The 20,505-nt window shown below is 38.6% G+C and overlaps 1 protein-coding gene across 2 annotated transcripts in view; it reads left to right on the forward strand.

Annotated features, from left to right (window-relative positions):
• USP13 (ubiquitin specific peptidase 13) overlaps window positions 1–10,581 on the forward strand; it is an 88,646-nt gene extending 78,065 nt beyond the window's left edge. Inside the window, exons 16-21 of one of the 2 annotated variants that reach the window (XM_042459643.1) lie at window positions 817–843; window positions 2,135–2,278; window positions 4,253–4,419; window positions 5,044–5,206; window positions 8,230–8,314; window positions 9,742–10,581. In XM_042459643.1, coding sequence (XP_042315577.1) covers window positions 817–843; window positions 2,135–2,278; window positions 4,253–4,419; window positions 5,044–5,206; window positions 8,230–8,314; window positions 9,742–9,835 — 680 coding nt within the window. In that variant the 3' untranslated portion in view covers window positions 9,836–10,581. The remainder of the gene's footprint in view (window positions 1–816; window positions 844–2,134; window positions 2,279–4,252; window positions 4,420–5,043; window positions 5,207–8,229; window positions 8,315–9,741) is intronic. The other variant, XM_042459644.1, reaches the window with a different exon arrangement.
• Window positions 10,582–20,505: the final 9,924 nt, after the last annotated feature.

Genomic DNA, 20,505 nt, shown 5'->3' on the forward strand with positions numbered 1-20,505 from the left:
CTACCATGAGGATCTCTACCTCCCCACCATTCTCCACCATAACTGTTAGTTGATCTTCTTTTTGCCCTTTGTCACTCTTGCTTCCTACCTGTTCGCATGGAACTTCTTGGATGACAAGCTCCAACATATTCATGGTATATCCTTTGCACAGCAACAATTGTATATGAACATACAGGTGTATGTACATAAGAGATATAGCTAGTCAAAGAATCAAGGCCCAATTCTCTGCCTGCAGGTGGTAGATCCATTTGTGAAGATTTTCAGGATTTGGCAAGTTCAGTGGGTGATGCAGGCAGGATCTGTGAGTGTGTTCTGCAGAGGAAACCTCCAAATTAGGTGAAGAAAAAGCCAGGGAGAATGGGAGCCAGGATCAAGGAGGATTACTGAAATGGGCACTGTAGTAGCCATGATGTGCTACGAAGAAGGCTGAGAAGTGCAGTGGCTCAGAGAAGACACTTTGGTATGACTTCTGGCTTCAAAAGCCACCCTAAATCCCAGTTTGGGAGAAATGTAGATTAGAAATTCAATAAATAAATACATAAATAAACCAGCCTGTGGAAAGCGGGGAGGCAAGGATGCCTTGTAAAGGGGGGGAAAAAAAGAGCTAATCATAATACTGGCTAGGCATTTAAGCCAATTCTGAAGTCTTCTGTTTCTTGTCCTATGGAAGGTAGCACTTCTAAGATATGAACGAGGCCTTGACTCTGGATCTCTGACTTCGTGTTCACACCCAGTGCAGAACTGGCCAATTTTCTCTCACACACCATCTCAGTGCTGACACTCTGCCTCCCTCATTTTGCTTTCTTACATTTCCAGGTGGCATGATGAACCATTTCATGGAGAGTATGTATTTTATTACATTATGCTGGTTTTATTTATGTTTTTTTTAAAATGGTTGTTGCAATGAATATTTGCTGCGGCTCACATAGGCTCCATGTTTGCAGCAACATGCATGGAAGCTCTTCCTGTTTGGTTTTTAACTATGCTACTGTATGTATTTGAATGTTTGAAGCAATCTTAGTATTATGGAGTACAGTAGTATGGAGACATCAGAAACTGCTCGTCTTTCTCTTTTCTGCCCCATAAAAAACTGGAAGTACTAGCTTTCTTTTGGCATATTTTTTGTTGTTGTTCCAACAGTAGGCAGAATATTAGATTAATTTATTAAATTGATTTAAAAGCACAACACAAATAGTCCCTGTCCTTGAGCTTACAGTCTGAAAGACAATACAAAAAGGAAAAGGAATGAGATAGAACATGGAACATACGGCTTGGCTCTCCCGTTGAAGTGTAGATTTATATTCATAAGAAACTTTTGTATATCAAAAAAAGCTGAGCTCCTTTTAGGGCTGTGCATAAAGTCACATTCTGTACTTATACATAATCACAGATCCCTGCATATTGTAAAAAAAATAATACTGTACTTCCAAGCCGATCTGAGCTTGTGCAGTTGAAAGATTGAGACTATTGCCTTCAGTGCACCCTTTTTGTTAACCAGAAGTGATATTCATTGTGAAGTTACAATAATTTATCTGAATGGCCCTTAAAACCTAGACCACTTTGAGTGCTAAAAAGCCTGGGCAGCCAACACCTCTATCCTTTCTGTATTGTCTTGCATGGCAAGTGGCAGAGGTCTTTGTTGATGTTTAGTAGCCAATAGCCATACTTACACTTTCATTTCAGTGGTACGGATATGATTTTTCTATGTTAATAGTGCTGAGTGCTTTGCTATTTTTCAGAATAAACCTGAGTCTGTGTGAATGCAAGACCTTTGTAGGAATTTGCACAGATGTTTCTTTTTCTCTTAATGCTCAGTGCAAAACTGAATGTCAAACTGAGTACCTAGCCTACAGTTCCATGCAGTTGCCCTTGGAGGGGAGGAAGAACTGTCAAGGCATAATCTGTGCCCCTTCTGATTGGATTCCCTTCTAGTTTGAGTCGCCAAAAGATGCTGCCTCCAGCTCTTACTTGTTTTACATTTCTATAAGCTGCCAAATTTATTCTAGAATCTGTGGGGGGTTTGTTGCAAATGCTCAGTTCTGTGTAAATTTATGCATTTAGTGCAACATGATGAACACAGCCCAGATAGATGACAGCTTTGAAGTTTTCATACTAGGACTGTCCTCTCTTTTAGCCCCAGACATTGATGAATCGTCAGTGATGCAGCTAGCAGAGATGGGATTTCCACTGGAAGCATGCCGAAAGGCTGTCTACTATACTGGCAACATGGGAGCTGAGGTAGCTTTCAACTGGATCATTGCACACATGGAAGAACCAGGTCTGTAATCTGAATGTGTGCATGTCTTGTTTTTTTATTTGCGGTTTTTCTTTATTCACAGGGGTCCTGTGCCCCTAATCCCAGCAAATGTGGAGGGTCCACTGTACATGTGGATGTCAACCCCCCCCCCCCCCCCCAGTATATGAATAAAGCTATTTTCTGTGTATATTTTCATTTGCACTTTCATGTATATACATATTTTAACATTTTATAAGGAAATTAACATTGTTAAAATTGGAACAGTTTTATTTAAGTAAATTCAATTTTAACTCAATGCATGTTTAAATTGCACACATCAAAAAGTTTTGGAGGATGAGTAGGAGGGATTAGGACTTCCAAGTCTTTTGCCCCCTTTTGGGCAACTCTTGTTCTCCCCTGGGGATCCTGCGTCACAGTTTAAGAACCACTGTCAGAGCTCATTTAATCTTCTGCTGTGCTAGCTTGTAAATACATGAGATGTAAGAAGAGCCCTGCTTGATCAGTCCAGAGCTTGGAAAAGTTACTCTGAGTCAGATCAAACATCCATTTAGTCCAGTATCCTGTTTCTTACAGTGGCCTGGAAGATATTCTGTGAAGATCTCAAACATAAAAGATGGCATAAAAGAATTAACACAATCCATCTGTTGCTGTCCAGTAACAGAAATACTTTTCTAAGTAACTAGTTCAGAAAAAATTATATACTGGCCCACATGCTTGCATAGCAAGGGGCCATGAATGGCAAGACAGAGAAATGAAACTTTCTTCCCATCAAAAAATGTCCCCCCCCCCTTTTTTTTTTTTTTTTTACTGGAGAAGGTTTCTTTTCACTATAGGTAAGTAGGCAAATACTGGTCAACGGACATCACATAGAGAGTTCAGGTCCACTGCACTTCTGGCTGTCCTTCTCAGCAGTCTTGCTCATATGGTTTGCTCTCTGTTTGTTTGCATCTCCTTTTAACCGTGGATGTGTAGGGGTCACAGCTGAACAAGGCAAATACCTTTAGTAACATTTCCAGAACCATAGCCCTATTCATTTGCAGGAGCAAAAATTACAAAGTCTTCTGCCACCTAAGAAACTAATACATTTTTATGGCAAAAACTATTGTTGATACTGATCATAAATACTGTATTTTCTGGCATATATGACTACTTTTTAACCCAGGAAAATCTTCTCAAAAGTTGGGGGTTGTCTTATACGCCGGGTGTCATCGTATGGGGCAGGTACTGAAACATCTGAGCCGGATTGGAGAATCTGCAGTCGCCGCATAAGTAACTGAAGGGCGGAGCAAGCTGCAGGCGTCCGGGACGCCCGGGGTATGGGAAGAAAGCCATGTTTGCAATACCACTCTGATAGTCTTGGAGACAGGGAGGGCTGGGCAGGCAGGGAGAGCTAACCAATCCAAGCAGGCTTTGTATACAACAAGTTTTCCTGCTAAGTATCTGCATGTCATAAGCATTTGAATTAAAACTACCATATTGAAATCAAATCTGATGTTTTTTAAATTTTTATTTGGTGTGCGTTGGAAGAGGGGTAGTCTTATATAATAAATAATAAATAAATAAAAGTTTTATTTTTATACTGCCCTTCTTCAAATCAGGGCGGTGCACAACAGAAATTATACACTACAATAACCACCAAGCAAATATAATACAAACCATATCACAGTAAAAACCTAAACATATTAAAAACATACAACCTCATGCCAGTCTACAATGCTGGCGGAGGGAGGGGGGAGAATAAACAGTCTGGGGGGAAATATTCAGGGGTAAGCGTGATTGAATAAATAGGTTTTCAACCCCTTCTTAAATTGGGGTAGGGAGGTGGCTGCGCGAAGCTCTGTGGGCAGCGAGTATATGGCGAGTATATCCCAAACTCTATATTTTAACTGGAAAAGTTTGGGTCGTCTTATATGCCCAGTTGTCTTATAGGCCGGAAAATATGGTAACCAGCCATTCTATTTACATAGACATGAATATTGGTAATTCACATTTCAGATTTTGCAGAACCATTAGTCATCCCTGGCTATGCCGGAGCTGCTTTTCCTGGGGCAGGTGTATCAGGATTTGCTGGTTTGGATAACCAGCCTCCAGAAGAGATGGTTGCCATCATTGCCTCTATGGGCTTCCAGCGGAATGTAGCTCTTCGAGCACTGCGGGCAACAGTAAGCCATCCAACAAATTATTTTGGATCTATGTATAGCAGAGATGCAGAGATTTTCCACCTGCATCCATCATCAAATATGACTTTCTGAGGCAGTAAATGAATGTCATTATCCAAAGCAACACAAGTGCACTGATTGTGGTTAGCGGCAGCCATGGTGGCAACAGTAAATTTGTCAGAGAAAGGTCTTAAATTACTTTTGGTCTGGGGAACTGAATTGTTAACCTGTAACCTATCATGAGAAAATTTTGATTGTTTGCAGAGTATTCTTCTGCAGGGATTTGTTAAAGTAAGAAAACTTATTTAGCAAAGTTTTATAATAAAAAGAATGCAGATCTAGCACAGAGAAATTTCAAGTCCTTTTTCGTTATCCTTTCTTTGATGCACTTATTAACAGTTTGTGCTTAAAATCATTGAAGGGCTGCTCCAGTTCTGTCTTAAATGTTAATGAGAACAGGACAACAGAAAGGACTCAGGGAAGACAGAAATAGAAATTAAAATATTTGTTATTATGTTGTTGTGTACTTTGTTAATTTAAAAAGTAAAAAGTGAAGAAACTGCAATAGTGGTAGAGATGCTGATGTCCATTGGTTATCTTGTTTTTCTGTGCTATTTTGGCTGCCAGAATAACAACTTGGAACATGCATTAGACTGGATCTTCAGTCACCCAGAGCAAGAGGAGGAGAATGAAACCACTTCTGAGGCCATGGACGTAGAGAACCATGTGAATGCTAACATCCTTGTAGTATCTGACCCAGAAGGGCCCAAGATCAAGGATGGGTCTGGACGTAAGTCTGGCTTGGATATTCTGCATCAGTTGTTATGTGTATCTTATTCATTTATTTCCAGATGCTTTTGCTTTTTATGAATTGCTCTCTGCTGACATGGAAAGTGATATACAGCCATTTATAAAATTAACAGCTGTCAAAATTGTGAAAACATTAACAACAGTGATCAACACAAAATTCAATCTGCAAACGAGAAAAGTAACGACTAGAAATAAACAGCCCCAGCCTTGCAGGTTGAAATCCTCCCAGATAGCATGAAAAGCTTGATAATACAGCTATGTTTTCACCAAACTCATAAAAGCAGAGGTGTAAGTAGTTCTTGAAACTTGACAGGGGAGAGGAGAAAAGGCTTCCAGAAGAATTAATAAAGCCTGAATCACTTGTTATACTGTCATAAATCAGTGTTGATTCAAGATGCTCTTTTAAGATTAGTTATGTTAGATAAGTCAGATTGGTAAACTCAGATCTGACAAAGCAATGGCTGTTCTTCTATTGAAAATCTAGAATTTACTGAAGTATTCAGTGGTGTAATTATTTGAATCACTTGTTTTTATATTTTTAGATAGAGAATTTTAAAAGGAGAGAGGCAACTCCTGCTTCCTACTGTTATTTTAAAAACAACAAAATAATCTGTAGCATTAAAACTGTTTAAAATTCACTGAAAGACAACATTTAAAAAATCAACACAGCATAGTGAATCATTAAAAGCTCTTCACAGTCAGTTCCTAAAAGCCTGATGGAATAGAAATGTTTTACTTGCCAGCAGAAAGGAGGGAGCCATTCTCACCTCCCTAGAGAGTGATTAAAATGAAAGAACAGCTAAAAACAATGGCTGTATAATTTTTTAAAAAAACAAACAATCCTATTGAAAATAGTATTAGTTTAAAGCATTTTAAAACCATTTGAAAATCATACAATTAACAGGCAGCAATTCTCCATTAAGTCCCCATTAAAAGACCCTTTTGCAGTAACCAGATTGAGGGAAGTAATAGTGACACTCTGTTCTGCTTTGGTCAGACCGCACCTGAATACTGTGTCCAGTTCTGGGCACCACAATTTAAGACAGATATTGACAAGCTAGAGCATCTCCAGAGAAATAACCAACATGGTGAAAGGTCTGGAAACCATGTCTTATGAAGAGTAGCTTAGGGAGTGGGTTTGTTTAGCCTGAATAAGAGAATGTTGAGAGGTGACATGATAGAAATGTTTATATATTTGAAAGGATGCAATTTTTTAAATTTTTAATTTTTTAAAAAAAATTCTTTATTAACAAAGACAAAGTGACATGAATAGACAAATCAAACCCACAAAACAAAACAACTAATACAAAACAACTAATACAAAAAATAAAATAAAAATGACTTCCGCTGTCCCTCACTCTGCTTTCTAAATTAATAGGTAGTTTCTCCTGTCCAATTTCCATGTATATTTCATTTTTAACGTCTAATTATAATAGCTAGAACTATTGACCTTTCTTTCATAATTACAGATTATAATAAAAATAATTTTTTTGTGGGTTTTCCGGGCTGCATCCTGCACAACTGATATCTCTTCTTTTCTGATTAATAAAGTCTATAAATGGATGTCATATTGAGGAGGGAGCAAGCTTGTTTTCTGTTGCTCCAGAAATTAGGATACAGAGCAATGGATTCTTACTCCAGGAAAAGTGATTCCACCTAAACATCCTGACAGTAAGAGCTGTTTGATAGTGGAATATGCTACCTTGGAGAATGTTGGAATCTCCTTCTTTGGAGGTTATCAAATACAGGCTGGATGGTCATCTGTTTCAAGTGTTTAGATTGCATATTCCTGCATGGCAGGGAGTTGGCTGGATGGCCCTTCTGGTCTCTTCCAACTTTATGATTCTATAATTCTGTGATTCTTAATTGCCAAAAAGCCAATGTAATTAAAAGGATTTGTTCATCAAATGAACGCAAAATGGACGTTGGAACACAAAATGGCCCCCAGAACCAAAAATCCTTGGCTAGGATTCATTGAACTATGCAACGAATTTGATCTGGCACAAGTAGGCTTTGAATATAGGTTTCCTTGAAGAATAGCTCTCTCCTGTCTGTCTCTCATGTTGGTCTAAATGCAATTGCTTGTCCCATCTGTACTGTACTGTCAACAGTACAGGGCTGTGCATGCTATTTGTCTGACTTCATCTAAAGCTTCTCTAAATATGGATATCTAGTGAGGTTAGGCATTTAATCAGTTTTGCCTGACTCTCTTGTCCTGGTTTCCAAATTTGCCCATAACATTCACTGTTTCATTTTTTTACCCTGGGGTCATCCTGATCTTTGCAGGAAAAATCTCAAACTAACCACAGGATGGGGCTGTTTGGCAGCAGCTAAAGATTGCTGGAGAGTAATAAATATAGCAGGTTGATCTTGGGCAACCTGCAGTAGCCAGTAATAATTCTTGATTCTGCAAGGTGAAATAGCTGCTGGGAGTCTTGTGCATGACAGAAAATCAGGATATAAATTGGATGGACTGGGTGGGTATCATACAGCCAGGATGCTATTGGAATGCTACTCCCAGAAACCTTAGTCAATATAGACAGTGGTGAGCAGGGCTTTGAGTTGTAGTCCAACAACTTTTGAAATGCCATATAAGCCCCTCCTCTGGAATAAATAAATAAGGGTTTTAAGGGAGCATATGCAAGATCAGCTTGTGGAAACAAGATGCCCTAATACAGAGAAATCTAGTGGTTACATTATGACTACTCTTTGAGGTAAGTAACATCAGAACACATATGACAGATGATCACATATGACAATCACATATGCATATATCTTACAGCATTTTTGTAGGTTGCCAAGTTCCAGGAACCAATTCTGTTTCCCACCACCTATTTCCCCACAGAATCTGCTCTTTTGGGCAGGCATCTAAATGTAATAACTGTATTATAAGAAGATACAAATTTTTCACAAAAGACATAAAACAAAATGGCTTTCTGAATTTGACTTGGTAAGAACAGTTCTTACATAATCTTTCTTCTTTTTTTATGTTTCCTTGTATAGGATATGAACTGTTTGGGTTCATCAGTCACATGGGAACATCTACTATGAGCGGCCATTATGTTTGTCATCTCAAAAAGGAGGGAAGGTAAGTCACTGTCCTTATTACTTGTTTAATTAACTTTATATTTTGTCCTTCATTGACCAGAGTTCTTGAGCTTGACATTTCAGTGAAACATTCATTTACTTGGAAGTAAGTTCCATTAAAATGTATGGGACTGCTTTCCAAGTTAGTGCTACTTTAGGATTAGCATTTAAAGAGACAAATGCTATTTGTAATAGTCAAGAGCCACTTCTTTCCTGCTGCTGCTACAGAACTCATCCTGTACTAAGAAGTCATTTTGTCCTACTTCCATGTCTCCTCTGCTCTACTGCTATTGTCATCATATTGTGCTCCTTTTGGCAAGATTATATGACCTGTGCTTACTGAGGTTCATATCAGTATTTGGGGAAAAAACACCACCACATATCTGAGCATCCCAGCAGTTTTAATTCTGTCTGTGAAGTGTAGCATCTATCCACAGATCCCTGGACCCAACTCCCAGTCCTCTTAAACAGGAACAAAACAGACCTTGGAAAAATTACTTATTTCATCTACAACTTCTTGAATCCCTCAGGGCCATGCTGTGCTGACTGTGGGGTTCAGGGAACTGTAGTCTGGGAGAAAGCTCTTTTGGAGCTTTGAAAAAAGGCAATAAACTTCAGCAAATTAAGAATTTTCTGTTGTTGGGTACCTTCAAGTTGTTTCTGACTTATGGTAGCCCTTATCATGGGGTTTTCTTGAAAAGATTTGTTCAGAAGTGGTTTGCCATTGTCATCCTCTGAGGCTGAGAGCATGTGACTTGCCCAAGGTCACCCAGTGGGTTTCACAGCCAACCAGGGAATCAAACCCTGGTCTCCAGAGTTGTAGTCCAAGACTGAAACCACTACACTAGGCTGGCTTTATCAGATGGGAAATTCTGGTAGGTTTTAGCACCAGGATTGGCAGCCAGTTCCTGTGCTGTTCCTGAAAACAGGCATTTCCAGCTTGCTTTCACAACTGGTGTCTCTGTTTGCATTGAGCTGAGATGTGAATCAGGTGGGTCTCTTCAGGTGTTAAAAGGCTGATTTTGTGCAGGTCAGAGCTTGGAAATGTTTTTTTAAGACTACAGAGAACACCTCAGCCAGCATAGCCACTGGTCATGCTGGCTGGAAAATTTGGGGAGTTGAAGCCAAAAAAGTAATATTTTGAGGCTCAGGTGCAGATCATTGCAAGTGAGAACTGCTAATAGTCTTGTCAGACATAGGTCCCCGAAGTGGCTCCTAGCCCCTTTGGGAGTGTGTGTTGTTTAAACTTCATGCTCCCAAAGCAGCCAGATGCTGCTTTATTTGAGCTGTGTGATTTGGGCCATCAAAAACAATTATGTCTGTATGATGGCAACAGCCTACCTGAGCAACCCTAGAATTGAGCTTTAATGAAATTTTCATAAGGCTTACTGTCTCTATCTTTCTTTCTTTCTTTCTTTCTTTTTTCAGGTGGGTGATCTACAATGATCTTAAAGTCTGTGCCTCTGAACAACCACCTAGAGAGCTGGGATATATTTACTTTTACCGCAGGATATCAAGTTAGGCCTCATTTATATCTCTTGGCCTTAAAAAGCCATAAGCCTTTTTATTCTGCCAAAAATATTGTTTGAAACAAGCAAAGCCTTTGGACTGCCAAAAACAAAATAAAAAAGAAAATATTTGAATACTATTTATAGCTTAAATCAGGATCAGTCATTTGATGCCTTCTTAGTGGATACATTTCTGTTTAGGTCACAGTGTGTTGTAGGATGTTAAAATTTGTACACATTTGTGGAGACCATAAGACTGTTCTAATCACGAGGAGTTTGCAGCAAGCAACTGGAAAACACAATGCTACTCCTAATCTCCAAAAAACACACTTCTTACCTCACAGCTCAATTTTGACTATCAAAGATCATTGCAAAGTCAACAGTGGTAGCCAGCTACTGCCTTTGACTGGGAGTTTGCCTGTGTTCTGAATGGAAGTCATTAAATGTTTGGTGAAGGATCTGTTTGCAGACCTGAAAATTGTTTAGCTGTGAGATTTGTATTTCCATGTTTGGCGGGGGGGATGAATATTCATCTTCATATTCTGGTATGTAACAGCAGCTCTGAATATTTTGCAAATTTCAGTGTTTGAAGTTAAGGTTAACTATTGAAACTCAAGTTATCAACAGAAAATTTGGAAGTCCTTTCTTTCTTCTTAATTGGTGCTTTGGTTGATTTGGAAACATGCCTTGAATGTCTGTAATGACCCATTGATTGCTGATGGTTTGAGAGCCCCCTTAAAAGAAATGCTCATTTCATTTATTTACTTGGATCAGAATGGACATTTGTATGTGTGCATATCTGCCCCCCCCCCTTTGGGAAATAAATGCTCCTGTGCAAGAACTCTATGTGAGCATCTAAGTTCACATAAGGCTGTGGATCAGCAAGCTGCAGTTAGATTTTTTTTTCTCCTTGGTAGATAAGGATTTTCATACAACACACACATCTTCTACTTCATAATGTTTGCAAGTACTCACCTTGTGCCTAGTTTTTCTTGTGCCTTCTTCCCCTGTCCCACCAGCTACATAGGAGCCACTAAGCTGGCAGAAATTCAGTGTCATGGGGAAGATGGGAGTTGTCAGGGATGATGGGAGTTGTGGCTCTTCACCTGGCCTGGAACTCACCACCTGGTTGTGCACCACGCTGACCAGTTTTGGCCAGTTGTTGTATCTTTGCAAGAGTTGCAGAGAACAGGCTGAAGACCCCGACAAACTCTCCAAACCTTCTCACTCTTGCTTCCACAGAAGTCTTCACCTTTCTTCACCAGGGTCCTGCTGGTTCTTGTAGCTTCACCCAAGACACCAGACAACTCAGTAGTCTTATATAAAAGATCTACTTTATTCTACTATATACACAGCTCCAAACAATACTCAACTCCTCTCTCTCCAATCCACTCAACAACCACTACTACAACCCACAAAATGCACTGGGATCCATAGTCATTATTATAACCAAAGCATGGCACCACCTACTGTGGTCTGTTTCCACCCAGTAGGCGTGTACATTATTCCCATTGGTTCTCCTTGTTCATCCCACAATTAATGATTTCATCATCTCAGCCTTGACCACTTAACAATTGTCAGGTGTGTCCAATTATCCACTATGCATTTCTTGTCCTTGGCACTCAGGACCTGTTAATTGCTTTACCATTCACACCTGTGTGGTTCTCTATTGGCTTCTGCTGAGTCATTCTGACTCTCACATACAAGTTTTATTTCTCTTACTGTATGTCCCATGTTGCTTTTTCCTTAACATTTATGTGATGAGAACCTGCAAATGTTGTGGATCAGGTAGGATCCCTTACTAGAAGGAAGTAAGATGACCTTACCAAAATGGCCATCATGTGGGCCATTTATGAAAATTGCACCTGTTTTTTTTGGGGTGGTTGTGGTGATTTTACTACTGCTTTTATACTACTCAAGAATCTGTATCACATACCTCCTAGCAGTGATTTTTTCAAATGGGAGCTCTGGCTTTTCAAAGAGAATGTATACTAAATACCACCTTCTCAGGACAAGTATTGGAGATATTAATTTCTCTCAATGTGTAATACACATTGTTTTGCTTTCTGCTAAATACTGATTACTTTAAAACTGCTGATGGATTTGACCTAATTTTAGAATGAAAAAAACCCCACACAATCATAGTGGTTTATCAGCACTTTGCAAAGTAGCCAGTCACATAAGTTAGTCAGATTACTCTTTCTAAAAGCGTGTCCTCATTGTTCTTCCCACCCCACTCAGTCGAAGTCCGATCTTTTTGGACTGAAGTCTTGCAAAGGATTTTAATTTTGGTTTTAGTTGATTATGTGAATCATTATTATTATTACTATTATTATTATTATTTTCTTATATCCCGCCTTTCTCCCAGTATAGGGACTTAAGGCGGCAAATTCCTGGGCTTAAGGAGTTTCTTTCCTCTTTCCTCTCCCTTTGGTAAATAATGATGCCCCAAGGAACTGAACAAAACCAGTTCAACTGCAACTGTGGAAATTAACTGGCATTCCTATATAAAGTGTAGGTGTAACAACAAGCTCCTTTAAGCAAGATGTTCAGGAGATACTAACACCCTGTTCTCTGTGGAAAGTTTTGCATTTCAGTATAATTTTAAACACATGGCATCTCAAGGCCCTGTCAGTTGTTGAATCTAGAGCCTATATCCTAAGGCTTGTTTCTTTCCCTACCCATTCCTGCCTTGCTTCACTTTAGTTACAACACTCCTACAGGCATGGTAGCATGCTTTTCTATCTGATAGCCATGTCTGGGTCTGTCTTAGATCCTGCCCTCCCAGCCATTATGAATGCAGCGCCACGACTGATCTTGTGCTTTTTATCTGAATTGGGTAACTGCCTGAAATACTCATCTAATTCTGATTTTTCCAGCATTAGATTTTGCAGACTTTGGGCTTGCCTTACAGTGCTTCTATTTCACTTTATTTAAATAAGCTGTCTGGGAGGTGATTGAGAAATGCAACCAAGTGTCCTTTTCTTCCATCTTATGACCTCAAGGGCTAGTTTGAAGCAGCTGAGATCTGCTTTCCTAACTTTCTGTGTTTACTGTATATACTCGTTTATAAGTCTAAAATCTATGCCAAAAAATTGACCCCAAAATCCCAGGTCGACCTACTGTATTTTATGGGTCACTATGGAAATGTGATAGCTGCTCTTTCAGATTTCCCCATGCAGTGTGGATGGAAGTTTAACAAGAAAAAGCCAAGCAGAAAGAGTCCTGGGTGACTGACTGATATTGCCCTTTGTTTAAGAGTCCCCCTCTTGCCATGCATCTGGCTGAAACGAAAGTTGAAACGATGAAGAAAAGCCTTAATAAGAGTCGCTCTTGCCATACGCACACCTACACACACTGAAGGAGCCTCCAAGTTTTACCCTCGACCTATCCATGGATCATGGCAGAATCCATAATTTTGGCCCCAAAACCTGACCTCGACTTATACACGAGGTCTACTTATAGTTGAGTATATATGGTAGGTGAAAATAATGGGAACTCTGTATTCTATGATAACATACTTTTATCTAAAATAGCCAGTTGGGGACTTCCAGTGTCGGCGCTAGGAGGTGAGAAGCTTTGCTCTGTCCTCCATTCGACCACCGCAGAACCCGTTTGCTGTCCCAACCTACCGCTAGTTGGAGACGCGGAGGGTATCCGAGCCGGGCAAGGCTTGGGTTGAGGGCCCACAGGGGGCTCGAGAGCTCCTTCCCAGCTCCTTCTACTTTGGCGAGAACAGGGGGAGAGAGAGAGAACTTGGCGAGAGCCGAAGACCAGCCGACGCGGCGATTTGAAGTCTGTACATACATCAGTCTTGGCAGCAACTTTTTAATTGTTCAAGCTGTCCCTGTTGATGACCCAGACCGGGTTATTTACTTATTTACGAGGAGCTTTGGATTTTAGAAGAGCTTGAAAAAGCGCCAAACGAACTCGGTCTCCAAAATGTGGGTGGTTTAAGAATAACAAGCGGTGAGCATTTAAACATACAAAAGGATACAATCTATCTCTGCTGACTGAGGGACGGGTTGAGAACAAGTTTAAAGTGCAGCTTCTTCGACTTAACTGGTTTAAAGTTTTATTTTGTTGAAATTGAACTGTGGTCTTGGAAAATAGGGAAAATCTGTGGAGTTGGGGAAAAAGGGATTTTTGTTAAACTCTATCCTTTTCTCTTTTTTCACGTTGCTGAAAAGATTGTTTACAGGTATAAAAGAAATCAGCTGAAACCTAATTAGACTGAGGAGCGGCTCCTATGCACCTAGTAGTCACAAAAGGCTTCATTATTACTTCTGCAATTGAGTCTTGTAAGCATTATATTATTATTTGCCCATATTATTTTGATTTCAAGGAATAAATGGAAATGAGGAATTCTAGAAACAGGAAGGTAAATATCACCTGGACCCAGCAAAGCCAACAAGGCCAGAGAAGGGGGTCATCAGATTGGGTGAATAAACAAACGGACATAAATACAATCATTCCAGAAGAGCTTCAGGAATTTAAGAAAAATTTTAAGGTGGACATAAGGGAAGAACAAAAAAACGTGAGAGAAGAGATCAGGTTGGATATGCAGGAAGAGATAAATTGTTTCTCAAGAAAGACAGACAATTTGAACAAAAGCATTTTTGAAATTAAAAAAGAGGTACAAGCAATAACAAGGAAAACTTTGGATTTAGACAGCAAGGTGGATGAGTTGGAAAGAACCCCGAGATCCAAGAGAAAAGACACAGAGACAAAGCAATTAAGATTAGAGGACTTCCAGAAATAGGAGAGGAAAACTTAGAGGAAAGAATAATACCAGTCCTGGCACAATATTTGGAAATCCCACAAGATTTAATGGACAAAAAAATAGACAAACTTTTTAGAATAAACTCAAAAATAGCCAAAGAAAAAGGACTACGACGTGATATCGCAATTTGCTTTAATGGAATAAGGATCAAAGAGAAATTTATCCAGAAAAACTATAACGAGAGTCTCATTATTGGCGAGGTGGAAGTGGACATATTTAGAGATCTTCCAGTGCACATCTTGAAACAACGACAACGATACAAAATCTTAACCACCTTGCTGCAAAAAAAAAAAAATAACATCAGTTATAGATGGGGCAACATAGAAGGGATAGTCTTCATGTTTAATCAAAAGAGATTCAGGATCAACACAATTGAGAAGGCCAAGGACTTCTACAGGAAGTTTTACTCAGCATGAAAATAGAGGTGAAGGAGAGACTAAGGAAATCAATCTGGGAGGAGTGAGGGAGTTTACCCCATCCAAAAAAGGGAGAGACAATCATTATTCAGATCAGGGAAAAATCTCGCGAGTGGATTGGCAAGAAGTGAGACTGGAGACGGAGGAGGAAATACATGTCTACTGGAGACAATTTATTTAGATAAGGCTGGGAGTTATTAAGGTGCAGAGTCTCAATAATCTGTTTTACTTGATTTAAAGTGGATTGGCATCATATATAAAGTATATATGTTGAGAAATTAATTCAGTAAATTAGCAAATAAAATGTACAAGATTTAGAGACAAGCACTATAGTTCTGAAATTTATAAATACATAACGATGATTAAAATAGCCTCATGTAATGTGGGGGGAATAAATTTAGAGAAAAAAGGAAACAAATTTTTCATGAAAAACGACATATCATCTGCTTACAAGAAACAAAAATAAAAACGGGATCAAAAATATATCAGAAATCCAAAGCTAGGCAATTGTTATGAAGTATCTTTAAGCAAAAGGAAAAGAGGTCTAGCGATTTTTGTAAATAGAAAATTTTTAGTAAAAGATATCAAGAAAGACCCAGAAGGCAGATATTTGATTGTAGAGATAACCACAGGTGATTTAGTTTTGACTTTGGTAAATGTTTATGGACCACTGGAAAAAAAAAGATATCTTCTTTCAAAATCTAAACGAGGAATTAATGTTATATGATTGGGGGGAATTTAATTATCACAGGAGATTTCAAAGGAATGATTAAACCAAAAAGAGATAGAAGGGCAACTCCCTAGAAGCTGTATAGATTTGATGCATTAACACAATTTAGAAGACTTCTGGACTTATAAATATGACAGTAAACCAGGATTTACCTTCTTTTCAGAGGTTCATAAATCCTGGTCCAGGATAGATTTATTTTTGGTGTCTAAAGATCTAGCTATTAAAACAAACATAATGGAAATAGATTCTACGTCTTTATCAGACCATTGCTTAATTGAGATGATGCTGAAAGATGGAAGTAAAGCAAATTTTACGCAGAGATTACAAGGAGATCTATTAAGAGATGAAAAATTTATAGAAAAATAAGAACAGAAATTAAATTTTATTTTAAAATAAATGAAACACCGAGGTCAAACAAAACCAATATGGGATGTGAGTAAGTCAGTAATTAGAAGACTATTAATAAAAAGATCTGGCGAGGTTAAGAGATATAAAATAGAATACAGGGAACTAGACAGATTATTTTGTAATGTTCAAAATTACAGCATGACAAAGAGGGAATGGAAAAAAGCCAGATGGGAAAAGGAATGGGATTTGAATTTAAACCTTATTGAGGCTTGATTTCTCTTACAATTTGAGAATATATTTGCAAAGTTAGCTTTCTTTTTATTTTGTCTTTTTATATTTTTGATAAATATAGGTCAGTAGAAAAAATAATGAATCTCCCGCTCAATTTAGATTAAGACAGGAGAGGAGCCGAGAATTTTGGAGTTATGAATGTATTATACATTAAAAAGATAGACAGGAAATTTGGTAGCTATTGGTGAGCAGTTGTAATGTGTTATATATCTGATAGCCTAGTATGTAAATTCTTAATACAGATCAGAGAGCAAGGGTCTTTTAATTCGCAAGGAAAGTGAGCTCTTCGAAACTTCAAGAACAAAAGGAAGAATGGATATGGGTCCATGAAGACAAGAAGACTTTGGCCTGATACAGACAGGCCAAAATAAAGCTGCTTCGAGTCACTTTGGAGGTATGCTGTTTCAATTATACATGCGTCGTAAGAGTCCAGAAGCCGCACCAAAGCCACACTCCAGTGCTAAGGACTGGAGTGCAGCTTTGGTGCAGCTTCCAGACTCTTAGGACGCATGCATCATTGAAATACCATATCTCCAAAGTGACCTGAAGCAGCTTTATTTTGGCCTGTCTGTATAGGACCTTTATTAAGCAGTTATTGATACTGTATTTGTATTTGTTTTCTTTTATAAATAGGATAATAATAAAGAATATGTTAAAGAAATAAAACAGCCAGTTGTTCATGTATGTGACTGATGGCCTTGGCTATGCATGTTACAAAGTTTAATAACTAGTCCTAAAGGCTGACTGGTATTTAAAATGATATGCAGCTGTTCTGTGACAGGTGTTTGCTTACTGCTGCAGTTTCTGAAATCCTTCAATGTACCACACACCTCCTGTGTCTGTATATCACACATACTTTGCCTAAGAGTGGTTTGGGAGGATCACATAATCATGTAATGAAGAAAAACAGTGTAGAACAATGAATGGGACAACATTAAATCATTATCAGAATTTTTTTAAAGCTGCATTTCCCCCAAAGTTCTAATTCTTCCATCACATGATCCTTTTTTATATCTGCATATCATGTGTCGTTAATAAGCTTGTGTTTTATGATGGAGTCTGAAATATCAGGCTCAGGTGCAGGCACAATCTGTCCGAAATGTCTTCTGTATGGGTCCTTTTGGAATGGAATGGAATGGAATATACATAAAAATATAGGCATGATTCTGTAATTTCCCCATTTATTTTAACAGCGTTTTAGTGGGATGTTTTGGAAGAGCTCTACCATTTTAGAACAGGATTGGTGCACGCAAAACCCCATTGTGGCTTCAATGGGTTGTTCAAACCCCCATTCTGGTACAATTACTAAAATGAAAACTAAATAATCAGTGTTGGATGTTTGGCTGTTGATTATGAGACACCCCCCCCATCCATTCTTATCTCATGCCCTTAAAGTCTTGGCTATGTCCACTTCATTAGCATTATAGATGTGTAGCTTCAATGCAACCAGCACATCCATGACTGTGGGACAAGAGAGCTGAGGGCACCACCCTTATATACAGTACGTATGAAATGATGAGAGTCCTGGTCTTCATGTGAATTTTACTACTTTTATTTCCCAAGTGAGGTCCTGTGTGGAGGATTACTCATTTGGGATATTTATATCTATTTTCTTTCTGTATGGTTGTTAGCTGAGGCTGCTTATCCCTTGCCCCCAGTGCCAGTCATTAGGATGTTGATCATCATGACATTTTTGTAGTGGCAGGGAGAAGAATACATGTGGACTTGAAGCATGCATCTTTTAGGAAATCCAATCTTCCACCTATGTAGCTCATATTATTCCTATTTTAGTCTATTTGCACAAAGAAATATTTGGCTCATGGATGCCTAACTATTCTGGCCTGAGGTCTGTTATGCTCACTGAACATTGACTGAAAAGTCACTTCCCGTACATAAATATAACTGAAATCCAATTCATAGTTTAGAGTGCATGGGTGGACATTATATCGGAACAAGGAGAATATTGATGTTTGCTATAACCAATGGCAAAACTCTTAGGGACATCAGCCGTTCCCCAAAGAGGTTGCTGTCTGCCATGATTTTCTGCAGATGTACCATTGAGGTGAAAAGAGAAGCACAAGAACATTTTTAATGGAACTTGGGTAGAAAAACACTCCAGTGGTTTATATGCAGGGATTGGTTTACAGTGGAGATAAGTTTCATTTCAATTCTGTTTTCCATTATGTTGGATAATGGGTTAAAAGGCATTAATTGCCTTAATTTACAAGGTTATTTATTTTTATAATTTAAAAACCAAAAACAAAAACCATAACTTATTTCACCAAATGAGTTACTGAGGAGATGGAAGCCCCAAGTTTTCTGAAATAGTATTTTCCATGGCCTTTTAAACCCAGCTATTAATCCAACTGGAACAGACTTATTGAATCAGTGGAACTTACATAAATGTTGACTTACCAAGTTTCCATTGATTTAATGAGTCTATTCTTTTTCATTAATTGGATGCAGACTGCCAGAAATGGAGTCTCTTCCCAACAATATATGACAATCACTGATACATTTCAGACCAGCAGTAACTGTTACATGACAGACAGATCTGCTGAAGTGATGTAAAAAGTGCACAGATATGCACACAACTTACATCTGTTCTGGAAGCCCTGTGAATGGAAACCCCAATTTCTTATCTATTGCATATGGGGCTCTCCTAAGAAAATGTCCAATAACCCACCTCAGGGTAACTTTTCCACAGTTAAATTACTGCTTCTGGAATGAATAGCTAAAGTTAACCCTGGCTTACTCTCTAAATGCCTCCACAATGGGGATGGAATTCATCCCCTTTTACCCCCTTGAAGCGAGCAATGAGTAATTTCAGCAATTTTCTCACTGCTGTAAGGAAAATTTCAAAAACCAAGTAGTTTTCAAAGCCTATTTGCACTTTGGGAGTTTTCTGTAAAAAAAATTTCACACGTAGATTTTATGCACAGAAAACATCTTTCTACACAAACCACATGCAAATTGTATGCAGAATAAGTCCTGAATGAGAAAAATGGTCATCATTCCAAGATTCTTCTCATCATGGTTTCTCAATACTTGAAAAACATGTTTTTTAATCATTTTGTGAACCTTTTAAAATGTTCTTTACATCTGTACTCCACACAAGAAGGCCTTTGGTTGAATTTGTATCTAATTCAACATGGCTGCCATTGCAGTTGCCACCCTCTAGTGCAGTGGTTCCCAACCTTCCTAACACAGCGACTCTTTAATACAGTTCCTCATGTTGTGGTGACCTAAACCCATTAAATTACTTTCATTGCTACTTCATAACTGTAATTAAATAGGTGTTTTCCATTGGTCTTAGGTGACCCCCATGAAAAGGTCATTTGATCCCCAAAGGGGTCCCGACCCACAGGTTGGGAACCACTGCTTTAGTGGGAAAACACAACTGTAATCCTTGAAAAAGGCATTTACTGTACATCTGCCACTCATTGGTGGGAAACAGCACTGGTAGCTATGGAAAGGATAGCTATGGGGTGTTTTAAAATATATGAATCAGCCCATTGTGTGGCAGGTAAATGTATATGCCAGCCACATCATTTCGAAACGAATTTCCAGCCTTCAGTTTTCCATCATTGTGACAGTTTTGCTAGTTTTTCTGCCTTCTGAAGCACTGAATGATGGTGCAAGATTATAGTAGAACTGGATGTGTCTTTTAATTTCCTCCCTTATTCACACCTCTCCTTTCCTGCTCCACAAATTCAATCAGGACACTGTATGAATTCTTCCCCACCACTTGAGATTAACTACTGTATCCTGAAAGCATTTGCAATCCAATGAATTTTGCACTGTTCCGAATTGTTTGCTTGAAACACTGCTCATGTTTTGAAGAGGATTTCCTTGCCACAAGAAGGGATATGAATGAGATGTTGTTGCAACTGTTTTAAATAAAACAAACAAACAAACAAACATTTAGTGTTTCAGTGTTTTGTGTTTCTAGTAGTTAATATTTCCAACGGATCTAATATGGTTTTTTCTTTGGTTAAACAAGGCACTGTTTGGGCAATGATAATAATCACATTAACTGTAGGTACCAGGTAGGAAATTCCTGCTTTCTCTTCTAGTAGAAATAAACCAGTGGAATCTCAAAATGTCAATTAACGT

This window comes from Sceloporus undulatus, chromosome 3 (assembly GCF_019175285.1).
Source record: "Sceloporus undulatus isolate JIND9_A2432 ecotype Alabama chromosome 3, SceUnd_v1.1, whole genome shotgun sequence".
Classification (NCBI taxonomy): domain Eukaryota; kingdom Metazoa; phylum Chordata; class Lepidosauria; order Squamata; family Phrynosomatidae; genus Sceloporus; species Sceloporus undulatus.